Raw genomic sequence first — 14105 nt, forward strand, 5'->3', positions numbered from 1 at the left:
AGACATTCATCATGTGGAGTGCGTGTAGGAGAGACGCAGTGAGACACGTGTCCCCTGGACGACCCCGGGAATCTGTCACACGCAGAAATATACGCTTATTATGCAAATGTATAATGTGGTGCTATTGATTGCAGCCTGTAGCAGGCCATTACCACTCCCAGCTGGGACTGTGTGTGTGTGTGTGTGTGTGTGTGTGTGTGTGTGTGTGTGTGTGTGTGTGTGTGTGTCTACCGTCACCCATGATGATTTTTTCTGCTTTTTGGTTGCAGATCCGATCATACATCACAGATGAGCAGGACAAATGACAGTAGTTAGAAAGCTCTGAAGACCTGGAGAACACCTGCTCTGCACATTTAACAGTTTTTTTGCTTTAACACCCACTAAAATCATCTCATCACTTCACACACCTTCAGGAGGACAAATACGACCCGTTTTATTTTCTGCCTCCTCTTATATAGGACATAGGACACGGTGAACACAGTAAACCTTCTTCTGAACACAGTTCATACTGAATCTACTTTTTATTTATTTTTATATTTAAAAGTTCACGGCATCACAATCATGTTCAGACACTTTAGGGTCATCATGCATCACAAGATTTTAGTGCACTGCTCATGTGACAATGTATTTTTAATCGAAGATTACCTGCTAGTTTATCAGCCTACCTGAATTTACAGGTTCTTCACTTTCTATTTGGATATAAATAAGGAGGCTGTAGATATAACCTTAGAGGAACAAGCCAAAAAAAAGGATGATTCAGATTGTAAGAGAAAACATGAACCCAGCTATTTTCATAGATTAACATAGACATGTAATCTGTGAGATTCTGTAACATTATTCAGTCAAATGTAATCATGGAACGACTTCCAGTGGGAGCAGTAACGAGGAGAGAAGAAAGAAAAACAGGAGGATGTTGCTGTAGCTGAAAGAGGTTTATTTTCTAACCTTGTCTTGACATCTGGCTGTGGAAAGATATCCACAAAGTACATCTAAATTTTCACCATGTGTAGGTTTTTGTGTATGAGAACAAAATAAAATCAGACGACTCGCTCAGGTGTTAGCGACAGTTTGAGCCGCCATGTTTATTTTTTCATTTTGGAAGTCATAACTAAAGATACAGTTCTTATTCCCAACAATAAGCCTTCTTATGATTTCATAAAACACGTTAGTTTTTTACACGATGCAAAATATTTAAAAAATATTAGGTACATTAACGTGTGAATTTCCTTTACGAGACTCAAATTACCAACATTTTATCTGATTGCATCACTGCTTATCATGTCAGAAAACCAGCGTTTGATGTGAATTGTTTTTTTAATGACACACTTACATTAGTTCTGGATATCCACAGGGATCCAAGTCAAGCGTGCCAATGTTCTTGTTCCTTTTTCCAGTTTTAGATTTATTTTGCTGCCAAACACCAAATAAACACCTTTAGGTCTGGTGAAGTAATGCTATTAACAGAGAACGGATCTCATGTTATATCTGAACTCAGAGCAGATTTATTTAAAAATATAGCAATATATTTCCACAGAAAATAATACATTAGGGCTGTGATGTATAAAGATTCCACCAACCAGCCTGGATCATTTTTTTTTCCAAATATGATTCAGACACACTGAAGGTTGGAATGTAATCAGCGTCCTATATTTTGCAAGCTCACAGATAAAACTGCCTTCATCTTGTATTTATATTAAGATTTATAAACAAAATAAACCATATAATTGAGTTCATTCCATGATTCTGTGCAAACATCAGGACGGTTTGGGAGTGTTCCCTCCACCACAATGCTAACATCATTTGATATACATCAGTGTACATTTGGAGGCATTTCGCTGATCCCTCCGTCCTACCGATATTGTTTAATGTGGGTTTTTGCCCTGATTTAATGTGGAAGATCACAACAGAGAACACAGTGTTCATTACTGACATTAATGAACACTTTGAAGCTATAAACTGACTTAACAGGCTTTTTCCTATACGATGATACGGCTCAAAAAGGATCTGAAAATAAACCAAAATCAACTGACGGCCTGCAACCATGTTTACATATTCTTATGAGTGTAAAAAAAAATCTCTCATAAACAGTAAAGTGCAAAGGTAGAAGTTGTTTACAAGCAGGTGGGCGTGGTTGGACCTGTTGTTTATGAATGGATATGAGCAGTGATTGGCTGAGGAGGTTCATTCATTCATCCATCTTCTACCGCTTAACAGAACTACCTCGGGTCACGGGGAGCCTGTGCCTCAGGCGTCATCGGGCATCAAGGCAGGATACACCCTGGACGGAGTGCCAAACCATCACAGGGCACACACACACACACTCTCATTCACTCACACAATCACACACTACGGACAATTTTCCAGAGATGCCAATCAACCTACCATGCATGTCTTTAGACCGGGGGAGGAAACCGGAGTACCCGGAGGAAACCCCCGAGGCACGGGGAGAACATGCAAACTCCACACACACAAGGTGGAGGTGGGAATCGAACCCCCAACCCTGGAGGTGTGAGTCGAACATGCTAACCACTAAGCCACCGTGCCCTGCTGAGGAGGTTAATTAATTAAAAAAATAATTAAATCTCATTTAACAAACTTTCAGTACAAATGTGTCCATATTGTGGGGGGGAATGAGGGCATTTAAAGGGGCGAATGAGGGCATTTAAAGTTTCATTCACAGTCAACTGGACTGGTGCAACATGATCTCTGTAGCAGTCTAAACCAGAGAGAGAAGCTTTTTACTCACTAACACTGCCACAACCGGGGCATTAAAAAAGCCCCACTGTAATTAAATACTTATTTTATAAACTAAAACTCTACAGTGACATTAAATTCTGACATTTTTTCCGACATCAGGATTATTTCAGATCTCAGTAACATTAAAGTATTTGGAAAAAAATCCCTTTTTATAGTCTTTTAGATGAGAAAACCAAGGCAGGGGAAAGAAAGGAAGGAAAAGAATGAGTGAAACATATATATTCTTAAAAATGGGTCTCTACCATCTCTACCAGAAGCGTTATCACGAGGGTCGCACCTGTTCCTGTATCGCTTTGGCCACGCCCCTAATCACCAATCTCACCTGCGGTTAGTCTCAGGTGTCTCGTTCTGCTAAAAAACATACACCATCAAGCCCAGTGTCGAAAAAGCTCTAAAAAAAAGAAAGAAAGAAATAATCTTCCACCGAATTTACATAAAAATAATAAATACTTATAAAAATATTAGGGTTAGGGTTGGTAAAAAATATATTACACGTTTTAAAAAGTTAGCACTGTTTTATCTGTTTTTTTTTCTTTTTATCTAACTGAGAGCAAGTTAATAATTACAAGGGAGTTAAATAAAGATATTTACAATATGATTTGTTAGTCTAATACGTTTAACTTACAGTAGGTGAAAACATGGTGTCCATCATCGTCGTCATCATCATCATCATCATCATCATCATCAGTCCAAGATTCTGTAGGATGTAAATTTAATACGCATCAGAACTATAACCTGGTGTTTAAGCAGTTTAATTATCTGATGCTAATAACCACGTTCTCAAAAGCTGTTGTTAGAGTCACGTCTACTGCAAACAGGAGCTTAGCTAAATGTTAGCATGCAACGTTTTAAATACTGTAAACATCTTTATCTAAAAGATTAATATAAATAAGAATTAAAATGGGGTTCAGACATATTCTCAATTTTTAGCATCATATGCTAATAACAGTCAGGCAGTATTTAAGCACATATTTGTAAATCTTTCTAATCTTCCTTTTAGTTGCCTAAGTAAACGTCAGCTAATATTATGAATGAATTCTGATTGTGATTATTAGATTATACATATATTTTATAAACAGAGAATTATCTCTGCATCACGGTAGCAACCACTATTAGCTAGCTGGTTAGTTAAGTGAGGATTTACACAAATCACTTTTAAAAAAAATCCTGTTGGGTTAGCTCATATTTAGCTTAGCTGGCTAGCATGATAACAAACATTACAGGACATCTAGCACAGAGAGGACTGTGTGAATGAATTATTTAATCTCCTCATGATGTTCTGTTATCTTGTTGTCTTCATTGTAAATGTTAATCAACTTCCTAAACATTAAAGTTTTAAAACATTTTAAAATCATCTTGTCTAATGTCAGCTAGCTACAATTTACATTTACACTCTGTTATCATGTTAAAAGCTAACTTTAGCCTATACTTTTGTATAAAATGGAATGATTGCTCATAAAAACTGTTATATTTAAAGTTATAATGTTAAAATAAAGTTTTATTTTTGAAAATTTCTTTTTTTCCAGATCATCACACACAGATTAACATGATATAAAAAGCCAAAGGTCACTTTAAGAAAGATAAATTACACATTCAGTGGCTATTTCCAACATTTCTGTCCACACACATCTCTAATTACACACTGGCTGAATGAAACATCGTTTAGATTAATCGTTTTTGATAAGCGAACTGCATGGCTGTGTGCTGATTTAGCATTTTTACAAAATCCAGAGTGATTTAAGAAACTGAATGTGCTTGATCTAAGTTACATTTATTCAGCCAATTGCCAGCCTGATAATATGATTCGTCACAGCTAGCATTTCTTTTCACTTCATTTGCTGTATATAGATTACGTTTGGGCTAAAATACTAATATTACATTATTAATATTACCTGCTAGCCAGTTCAATAAACAGGGCTAATATTAGCTATATGATTAGCTTAGCCAACATTAACATCATGTTCTAACTATTGATTGTGAATATTCATGATATTTAAAAGAAAAGATCTTCACTTTAGTCATTGTTTCACTTCTAGTCAGCCAGAGAGAATAAAAAGTCAATTTAAGATATTTTTGTCTTTGATCTGTAACATTGCTATCACACTAGTTAACATTAGGTCAATTACTGTAGTGATCGTATGTGATCAAATAAATATACACAAGAAAAAAGTCTGATTTCAAACAACCCTCCAGGATGTAGCAATTCTGTGATTGCAGAAATTTGGACCCTTATGCGTCATGTGATGACATAAAAATGTACACTTCAGTGAAATTCATCATCAATTCATGTGTGAGAAAGATGAGTGTCATCTCTCTAGCTCTCAGATAACATCATCATACACAGTGTGTGTCTTGACTGATAGGCTTTTAAAAGAACAATCCTCACAAAACCATCACAAAAAAGCGAAATCCTGGAGGGACGTAAAACACACTGCACTGATTATATTAGTGAAAGACAACACAATCATGTGATACAGTAATTTAATTTGATATAATCGTTGTATTAGCTGAAATGAACACATGGGACCTTTGACCTTATGGTAATTAGCACGGAGTAATCAAGGATCTGGCGTTTCTGTGCTGCTAATCGAGTCACACGTTGTAGTGTAATAAAGACAGAGCTGACCGTGATTAACACTGAGCAAATAAATAAAGCACTAATACAAACAGAAAGGGACATGGAGGGAGGAAGAGGAGAGGAAGACCACTGTTCTGCACCATCTCTGCATCTCTGAGTAACAATGATCAATGAAATCAAATAAAATTCAGTTTGTTTGTTTATTTCTGTTATTATTATTATTATTATTATTATTATTATTATTATTATTATTTACCTGTGTGTTTACTGACTGTACGTTTTATCGGCTATTTTGTGTGACCAGCAATTAAGTGAAGAATTACATCTTTTCTGTTAAAAAATAAATAAATAATTTAAATAAATAAATATACATCAGAGGAAAATTGATCGAACATGCAGCACTTTTGATAAGAAAACACTTAAGGAAATTACACACACATCCTCCGGCTAATTCATCTTCTATCTAACAAGGCAGGAACATTTATTATGTTTAAAGCACAAAGCAATCCATTATCCATCTCGGCTACTCACATGATTTATTTTTGTTCTTGTCTCCTGGTTTTAAACCCTATTTAAAAACAAAGACCTGTTTTTACAGGATCGCTAAAGAATTCTACACAATTTCTGACCAATAAAATAGACATTGTAAATTCTATTAAAAAGTAAATTATAGTAATGTACCAGAGTCATTAATACTGTATAAACCTGAGCTACAGTCAGATCTGCTGTCAGTTAGAGAGAATTAATCAACACCTGATGACCAATCAGAGTCCAGACCTGAGAAGCGCTGTGATGTCAGTGATAATAAATAATATAATAAAATAATTTTAACTAATCATTTTTCATAATAATACATTCTCTTTTTTATGTGTGAAATTTTCACTTAAATAAGAATAATAATTCTTCATCTCTCTCTCCTTCTCTCTCATGCTCCAAACACTAGTCATATCTTTCTTTCTTTCTTTCTTTCTTTCTTTCTTTCTTTCTTTCTTTCTTTTTTGTTACTTTAGTTCTTTCTGGAACTATTTTTTTTCTACTACATCCTTCTCTGTTCGTATTCTATTTTTGTCATTAATTTTCATAATTCTTTATTTACAATCTCACAATTTTCTTTCTTTCTATTTTTTTTCATGTCTTTCTTTCATATCAGATTTTTCCTCTCTTCATTTCATTCTCAACCATTTTCTCATCCTCTCCTGATCGTCTCAGTCTCTCTCACTCTTTTCTAGTATTTGTTCCATTAGTTCACACTCCATCTTTTTTCTTCTTTCTCTTTCTCTCCGTTTTCCTCTCACTTCCAGTCGCTTTTTATCAGTTCCTATTTAGTCTCATCCATTTCTCCATCATTCCCCTGTGCTTTTTTTATTTCCTCTCACTCTTCTCACTCTTGCTGTCTTTTTACTGTTTGAGTGTGTACATCTTCCACATTTCTCTCATCCTCTTTCATTCTGTTTTCTCTTTTCACCATCTCATCCTTTTCTATCCGTCTCTTTCCTTCTCCCTGTTCCCTCTCTCCCTCATTTTTTTTCATCTCTACCCGGCTCCATTCATCACGCTTTTCTCTCTAATTCTGCTTTAATAACCCAGAGCCTTCATTTATCACAGTATTGAAGAGCGTCGGGTCATTCGGAGGTCACCGTCTCTCTCTCTCTCACACACACACACACACACACAAACACACACACAAAGCATGAAAGAAGAATGCATAAGAAATTTATTTAGAAACATTTCAGAAAATAAAACTTTAATGATGATTATTTTAAGGCAGATTCACAACAAACAGATTTGCACACACACAAACACACAGACACAAACACAAACACACACACACGGGACGCACAGAAAGACACAGGAGGCTGAAAGACAGACGAAGTATGTGTGTGTCCACAGCAGACGGCGGCTCCCACTGGCAGCTAGCGAGGTTCATCAGGTTAATTGTCGCTCCCGTGGTGTTCAGCGCTGTGTTCAGTCTCATCTACACTGTTTATATTCAAATCAAATCAAATATCTATTAAAATCATTTAACACTTAACATCAGAATCTCACAATGACCTCAGCATCAGTTCTGAAACCGAGCTCTAGAAATGACATAAAAAATAAGAATTATAAATATTTACAGATTTATTGTAATTCTAATCAGATCAGAACGACTGACTGCTGTAAGTTACTCAGTTCATATTTTCACTCCACTTTCTTTCTGTCAGAAAGAAAATAGAAGACAATTACTAAAGAATTTTTTTATTTTTATTTTTAAAATCCCCAAAAAGATTTCTTACATTTATATTTTACTGAAATTATTATTATTATTATTATTATTATTATTATTATTATTATTATTATTATTATTTTATAATTATTATTATTTTATTATAATCAGAAAGTCAAAATGTAATTTTAAATGTGCTTTTTGAAACAGAAATATAATCATTATTTACAGAAAATATTTATAGATTGTCACTTCGTAAATAATGAAAATAAAAATATAAAACTGGAGAGAAAAGAGAAACTCATGTTTAATGTAGTCACATGTTCTGAGACAAATAAGATTTTTACAGAACATTACAGCGTCTGATGATCCGTTTAAATAACAGAACAATGTTCATATGAATCTAATCACACGTAATTAGCCGATTTGCTCGGACTGGATTTTAATAAAACGTCTTTTAAGGGACCAGATTTAATAAAACAAGTGTAAAGAGCTGTGACACATGAAAATACAATATAAAAGAGACTCCGCCCACTTTCTGTATATAATATTTACAGATTCATTCAGCACAGATAAGATGTGTTTCTCGTTCTTTCTTTCGTTTTTTCTTTTCTTTACAACATTCTGTTGTCATTTTTATTACATATCATTCCATTTGAGTTTATGTATGTATCTTTCTTCCTTTCTTTTTGTGACCATGATGTGATTTAGCCAATTAGCATTGCATTGTGAAGCGAGTTTCAGACACAGAACGACTCGTCTGATTGACGATATTTGAGGTAAAAGGCGCTCTGAGTGTAGTGTAGTGTTCTTTATATAAAACAATATTTACACATAAAAACATTCTGTAAGTATTTAGTCACTGTGTGAGCAAACCCAACACCCCGATCTGCTCTAATTTGGCACGAGCTACAGAAGCCCAGCCCTTATTGGCCAGTGGGTTCCTGGGTGAAGGATGCATGATTCCCTCCACCTTCACTTGCAGTCCTGCTTCAGCGAGGCCACGCCGCGCTCGCTGCTCTGCCACCTTGCCCACACCGATCACCATGGACACGCCAAGGGCGCGTACCACCTGGCACAGTGCGGCATCACAGTGGACCAACAGGGCATCTCGGTCCTCAGCGGGCATCTCGGGGGGCGTCACATTCCTCCCTGTCTCACTCATAAACATCAGCGGGCACAAGTTATGGACAAAACAGTGACGGAAAAAGCGTTCAGGTTCTCCACAGAGCTGCTGGAAGAAACTCCAGAACCGAGCGCCGCTCACTTCACTCTGAGAGCAGAGAAAGCCTCTAATTGGACGTTTCGGATGCTCATTAGGAGGATGACCCACCTCGCCGGAGATCTTCAGCCAGTCACGCACAGCCTTTACCTCACCGAATGGAACCTGGAAGGGAAAATAAAAAAACAGAAATAATAATAAAATAATCATTTATTTCCTCCATTTACACTGAAGATTTCTTCTGTAAATGTTAAATAAACATCAAAACATTATGTCATCAATTCTACCGTTACAAACGATTTTGTTAATCTCCACATCATAATGTATACATAATTGTGTTAATTATAAATCTTATTATCGTAAACTCATTCATATCTATAAGAGCTGCTGTGATCGTACTCCGGTCTGCGCCATGCCGAACGGCCCAGGGTTCATCCCCAGGAACAGGACGCTCTGTCCGCTGTGGCAGTATTTCTCAACAAAGAGATGGTGTGTGTTCCATGCGTACTCCAGCGGGTTGTACACATAACGCACCGGATCCTTAAAGGTCAAAGTGCGCAGCCGGGCGCTGAGTTCCAGCTCAGCCTGAAGAAAACCAGCCACCGTCTGGGAACAGTTGGGGAACAGACCGTCTGGGTTTGAGATGATTTTCTCAGCATGCTCTTCCTCCTCTTCCTGGGATGAACCTTCATTATCCAACCTGCAGGCACTAACACGGAAATCAATTAGTTATCAAATGGATCTACACACTGATCTTCTTCTGCTACTTTCGTCTTTTCCCGTTAGGGGTCACCACAGTGAATCATCCACGACATCCTCTACTCTCACACCAACTACCTTCATTTCCTCATTTAACACATCCATATTTCTCCTCTTTGTCCTTCTTCTTGCAGCTCCATCTCCAACATCCTTCTACCAATATAACCATCTCCCTCCTCTGTACATGTCCAAACCGTCTCAATCTAGTCTCTCTGATCTTGTCCCCAAAACAGACAACCTGAGCTGTCCTTGTGATGTGCTCGTTCCTAATCCTGTCCGTCCTCGTCACACCTAAAGAGAACCTCATCATCCTCATCTCTGCTACCTCCATCTCTGCCTCATGTCGTTTCCTCACTGCTACAGTCTCTAACCCATACAGCAGAGCTGCTCTCACTACTGTCTTCTACACCCTTCTGTCACACGACACTCCTGACACTTTTCTCCACCCACTCCAACCTGCACTCGCCTCTTCACCTCTTTTCCACACTCCCCGTCGCACTGGATGTTTGACCACCAAACACTTAAACTCCTGCACCTTCTTGACCTCGGTCCCCTGTAACCTCACTGTTCTACTGCCTTCCTTCTCAATCATACACACGTATTCTGACTTTATACGACTGACTTTCATTCCTCTTCTTTCCAGAGCAGACCTCCACCTTTCTATGTGTTCCTCCACCTTCTCTCTACTCTCACTACAGATCACAATGTCATCCGCAATCATCATTGTCCACAGTGATTCCTGTCTGACTTCATCTGTCCACCTGTCCATCACCACTACAAACAAGAAGGGACTCAAAGCCGATCCCTGATGTATCCCCACCTCCACCTTTAACTCCTCTGTCTGACCTACAGCACATCTCACTGCTGTCATACTCCTCTACTACTATATCCTGAACTACTCTGATGTAGAGGTCTTCTTGGGTCTAAAGAAATCTACCCGACCCGAAGTGACCCGAATCACTTTTTACCCGACCCCGAAGTGCATAATTTTTTTTTTTAAGAACGACCCGACCCGAGACAAACCGCGAAAAAATTAGACCCGAGTCCGACCCGACTGGTTGGCAATTTTTTTTAACCCGACTGGACCCGAATGTTGCACACACCGATGATGACCCTGGATGTTTTACCTCAGCATATTCGTTGTCCCTCAGCTTTTTAGCGATGTCAGATGTTGCCTCCATGCTTATCTGATTCGGATGACGACTCTAAAGTAACCGCTACAGCGTGGATTCAAAATTGATTGACAGGTCTGTTTCAATGGAAATTAGCTTACCGCCAGCTACACGATGTTGCAAGCGGTCTTGGCAAACAGAGGAGAGGTTGGAAAAGGACTCAAGTCGATGCACACACGCGAGATACAGTAGTTCGGGTCTTCTCGGGTCCATTCGGTAAAAATACATTCATTTTAAATTACCCGAGACCCGACACCACTATTATTATACCCAACCTCGGGTTTTCGGATCTATGTGGACCCGTGAAGACCTCTACTCTGATGTACTTCTCTGCCACTCCTGACATTCTCATACAGTACCATAGCTCCTCTCTCGGCACCACGTCATACGCTTTCTCTAAATCCACAAAGATGCAGTGCAGCTCCTTCTGACCCTCTCTGTACTTTAGTAACAATCTCAGAGCAAAACTTGCATCAGTCGTGCTCTTTCTGGGAATGAAGCATTATTGCTGCTCACAAATATCCACTTTCTTTATTAGCCTAGCCTCCACTACTCTTTCCCGTAGCTTCATTGTGTGGCTCATCAACTTCATACCTCTGTAGTTGCTACATCTCTGCACATCACCCTTGTTCTTAAAGATCGGCACCAGAACACGTCTCTATTCCTCAGGCATCTTCTCACTCTCTAAAATCCTGTTGAACAATCTGGATAGAAACTCCACTGCTCTTTCTCCTAGACACTTCCACACCTCCGCAGATGTGTCATCTGGACCAACAGCCTTTCCACACAATTTGTCTCAGATCCTTCCTCACCTCATCCTTTCTAATCTTTCCTATTTCTTGCTCTACAATATTCACCTTTCCCTCATCTCGCATGTCAGTACATTTCCATCTCTACGGTTCGACACGCTGATATTGTCATTATTATAAACCATGAATTTTGTAAGTTAGAAAATAAGCAATGATTTTAATCATCAGCACTGACGCTAATCCTTTATTTAACTTCTTAATTTCACGTTTATTGATTTTTAATTGATTGAGGGGTTTTTTTTGTTTTGTTTTTTTTAAAAAGCTACCAGAATAAAAGTTTGTGGTGGAAAAGCTCCTTTCCTTCTGTTCTAGGAAAAGATGTTACACTGCATCGTAACTGAAACAGTCGAGTGAACTATTTTTCCCAGACGCTTGCTGGTTTCTGTAAAACACAAGCAGAAAGGGTTTTATTAATGGATCACACCAGAAACCCGGTGAGAAAAACTTGCTGTTTTTAGCCTATTTTGTAGTGGCATTTCTAATAAATATGTTATAACTGATGTTAACTGTGTTTTGTCCTCATTCTTATAGAGAATGAAGAGCTCAGTGATGTGCAGTGAGAGGAAGCTTCTGGTATCGTAAGTGTTACTGATCACGATATCGATACTATCGTCACATCCCGCAGCTCTAACGGAGACCTTCGAAGGGAACAATGTCTAGTGCACAAACAAATATGTTGTTTTCAGTACAAAAAAAAAATACACTTTATGCCGATAAATGTTTAATCTCGAAAATAACAAAAGCTTCATGCCAAAACACGTGTATTAGAGGCTTTTTGCTGTTGTTTAATGACAATTAGTGAAATAGACCGAATAAGCAAAGTTTAATCTCCTTCGATCGATTTTATATGTTTGTTTATTTTAATGAAAGAACACACAATAATGTTTTTACCTCGGAAGATCATTGTGTCCTAGCATTCTCGTACAGCTTTCCGGCAACAAAGGGACTGTGGAGCCGCGGTGCATTCTGGGATGTGTAGTTTTGTTGTTGTTTTTAACAGGCGAGACTCTTTTACGATTTATATCATAAAACAAGTCTTTTAACTCGAGTTTTAAGTTAAGTTTATATGATTACCAGCTCATTTGGAAAGAAAACTCTGAGGAATTTCACACCATGATTAACAGAAAACTCACACTAACACATTCAACACATATTTTTGGAAATAAAAGCCTATATTTCATCTTCATCCCATCACATCCTTCTATACATAAACATCATGAAATGTATTAGTAAAGTGTATTAGATACATACATTACACAAAATGCCATGGTTTAATACAGAAAGTCTTCATTAACTATTTTCCAAACTTTAAAATCTTTTCCTCCTTCTACACCAGATAGCGTGAGTTCATCTAACGTTATCTAACGTACCTAGCAGTTTAGATATCTGCTAATAAACTCAGATTAGTATCATATGACATCACCATGATAATCATTATCTATTCATGAATATTTATTAGCTGTGTTGGCTAGATAGGAAAATTTGCTAACCAGTTTTATAGCTTCTAGGTACCACATCATAACAAAACCTATTAATACAAGATCAGTCATATAGCAGCATTTCTATTAAAACAAGAAGTGACAATAGCTACCTATGCAACTCGAACATGTTTATGCTAGTTTTACTATGTAGCGTGTAGGATAGCTTAGCTATCTGCTTTAAAACAAATGGTTTCTTGACTAGTAATATTTCTAGAAGATGTTTATTTATTTTGTCCTTTGTGCTAATTCTGGTCTTATTTTAAGGTCCGATGTTTTTTTAATGTTTGCTAGATTCTTTTTATGTAGTAAAATTTCTATCCAGAAAGAGTTGAAACATTTATACACAATATTTACTTTATTTTTACACTGATTTATGGTTAAAATCAAACCAGCTGTTTGGGATGTGCTGTTACAAACATGGATGATGTAAATTCTATGGTCACTGTTTAGTGCTAGCTGATGTAGCATGCTAACCTAGACAGCAAAGAATCCTGCGCTGGCTACCACAGCCTGGTAGAAGATCTCTGACATCTTGCTGAGAGCATTAAAGAACCTGCGTTTCCTCAGAATGTAGAGTCTTTCTTGTACACAGTCTCTGAGTTGACCTTCTAGTCCAGGTTTTTGTTCAGATGGACACAAAGGCATCTGTAAATGTCAACAAGCTCAGTGTCCTGACTGATGATGGCATCATCCTCTTCCTCTTGTAATCCACCACCATCTCCTTGGATTTGGATATAGGAGCAAATAGTTCTTCCTACACCACTCCACAAAGTTGTTGACTAGGTCCTTGAACTCCTCTTCTGGTCCTTCCCTGGTGCACCTGAGCACCACAAAGTTGTCAGAAACCTCTGAATGTGTCAGAGATCTGACCTGTACTGATGGTTTGTGTTGTACAGGGTGAAGAGGAAGGGGAGATCATGTTTTCCTGTGGTGTTGCAGTGCTGCTCAGCAGGCACTTAGACAGACGTCTTTTCTTCTATGGTGCATGATGGGACCATGCAGGAGCCCCTGTGAGCTACTGTGTTAGCGACTGATGATTATTATTGAGTGAGTCTAATGAAATAAAAACTGAAGTTTGGTCAAAAACCCTCCTCCTCCTTGTGTCTTTTATTTGACCTCTA

General features: G+C 37.8%; 1 protein-coding gene across 2 annotated transcripts; it reads right to left on the bottom strand.

Moving 5' to 3' along the window:
- Positions 1-7824: 7824 nt before the first annotated feature.
- On the bottom strand, positions 7825-12459 carry smug1 (single-strand-selective monofunctional uracil-DNA glycosylase 1). 2 transcript variants are annotated; one of them, XM_060858592.1, is made up of 3 exons: positions 12395-12459; positions 9163-9472; positions 7825-8928 (listed from the first exon to the last, which is right to left on the bottom strand). In XM_060858592.1, exons 1-3 carry the CDS (start codon positions 12418-12420, stop codon positions 8401-8403), a joined length of 864 nt encoding a protein of 287 aa, XP_060714575.1. In that variant the 5' UTR covers positions 12421-12459; the 3' UTR covers positions 7825-8400. The 2 variants fall into 2 exon arrangements, with proteins under 2 accessions (XP_060714575.1, XP_060714576.1); XM_060858593.1 differs by having other exon boundaries at positions 9163-9463; positions 12395-12431.
- Positions 12460-14105: the final 1646 nt, after the last annotated feature.

This window comes from Tachysurus vachellii, chromosome 22 (genome assembly GCF_030014155.1).
Source record: "Tachysurus vachellii isolate PV-2020 chromosome 22, HZAU_Pvac_v1, whole genome shotgun sequence".
In the NCBI taxonomy this organism is placed as follows: Eukaryota; Metazoa; Chordata; class Actinopteri; order Siluriformes; family Bagridae; genus Tachysurus; species Tachysurus vachellii.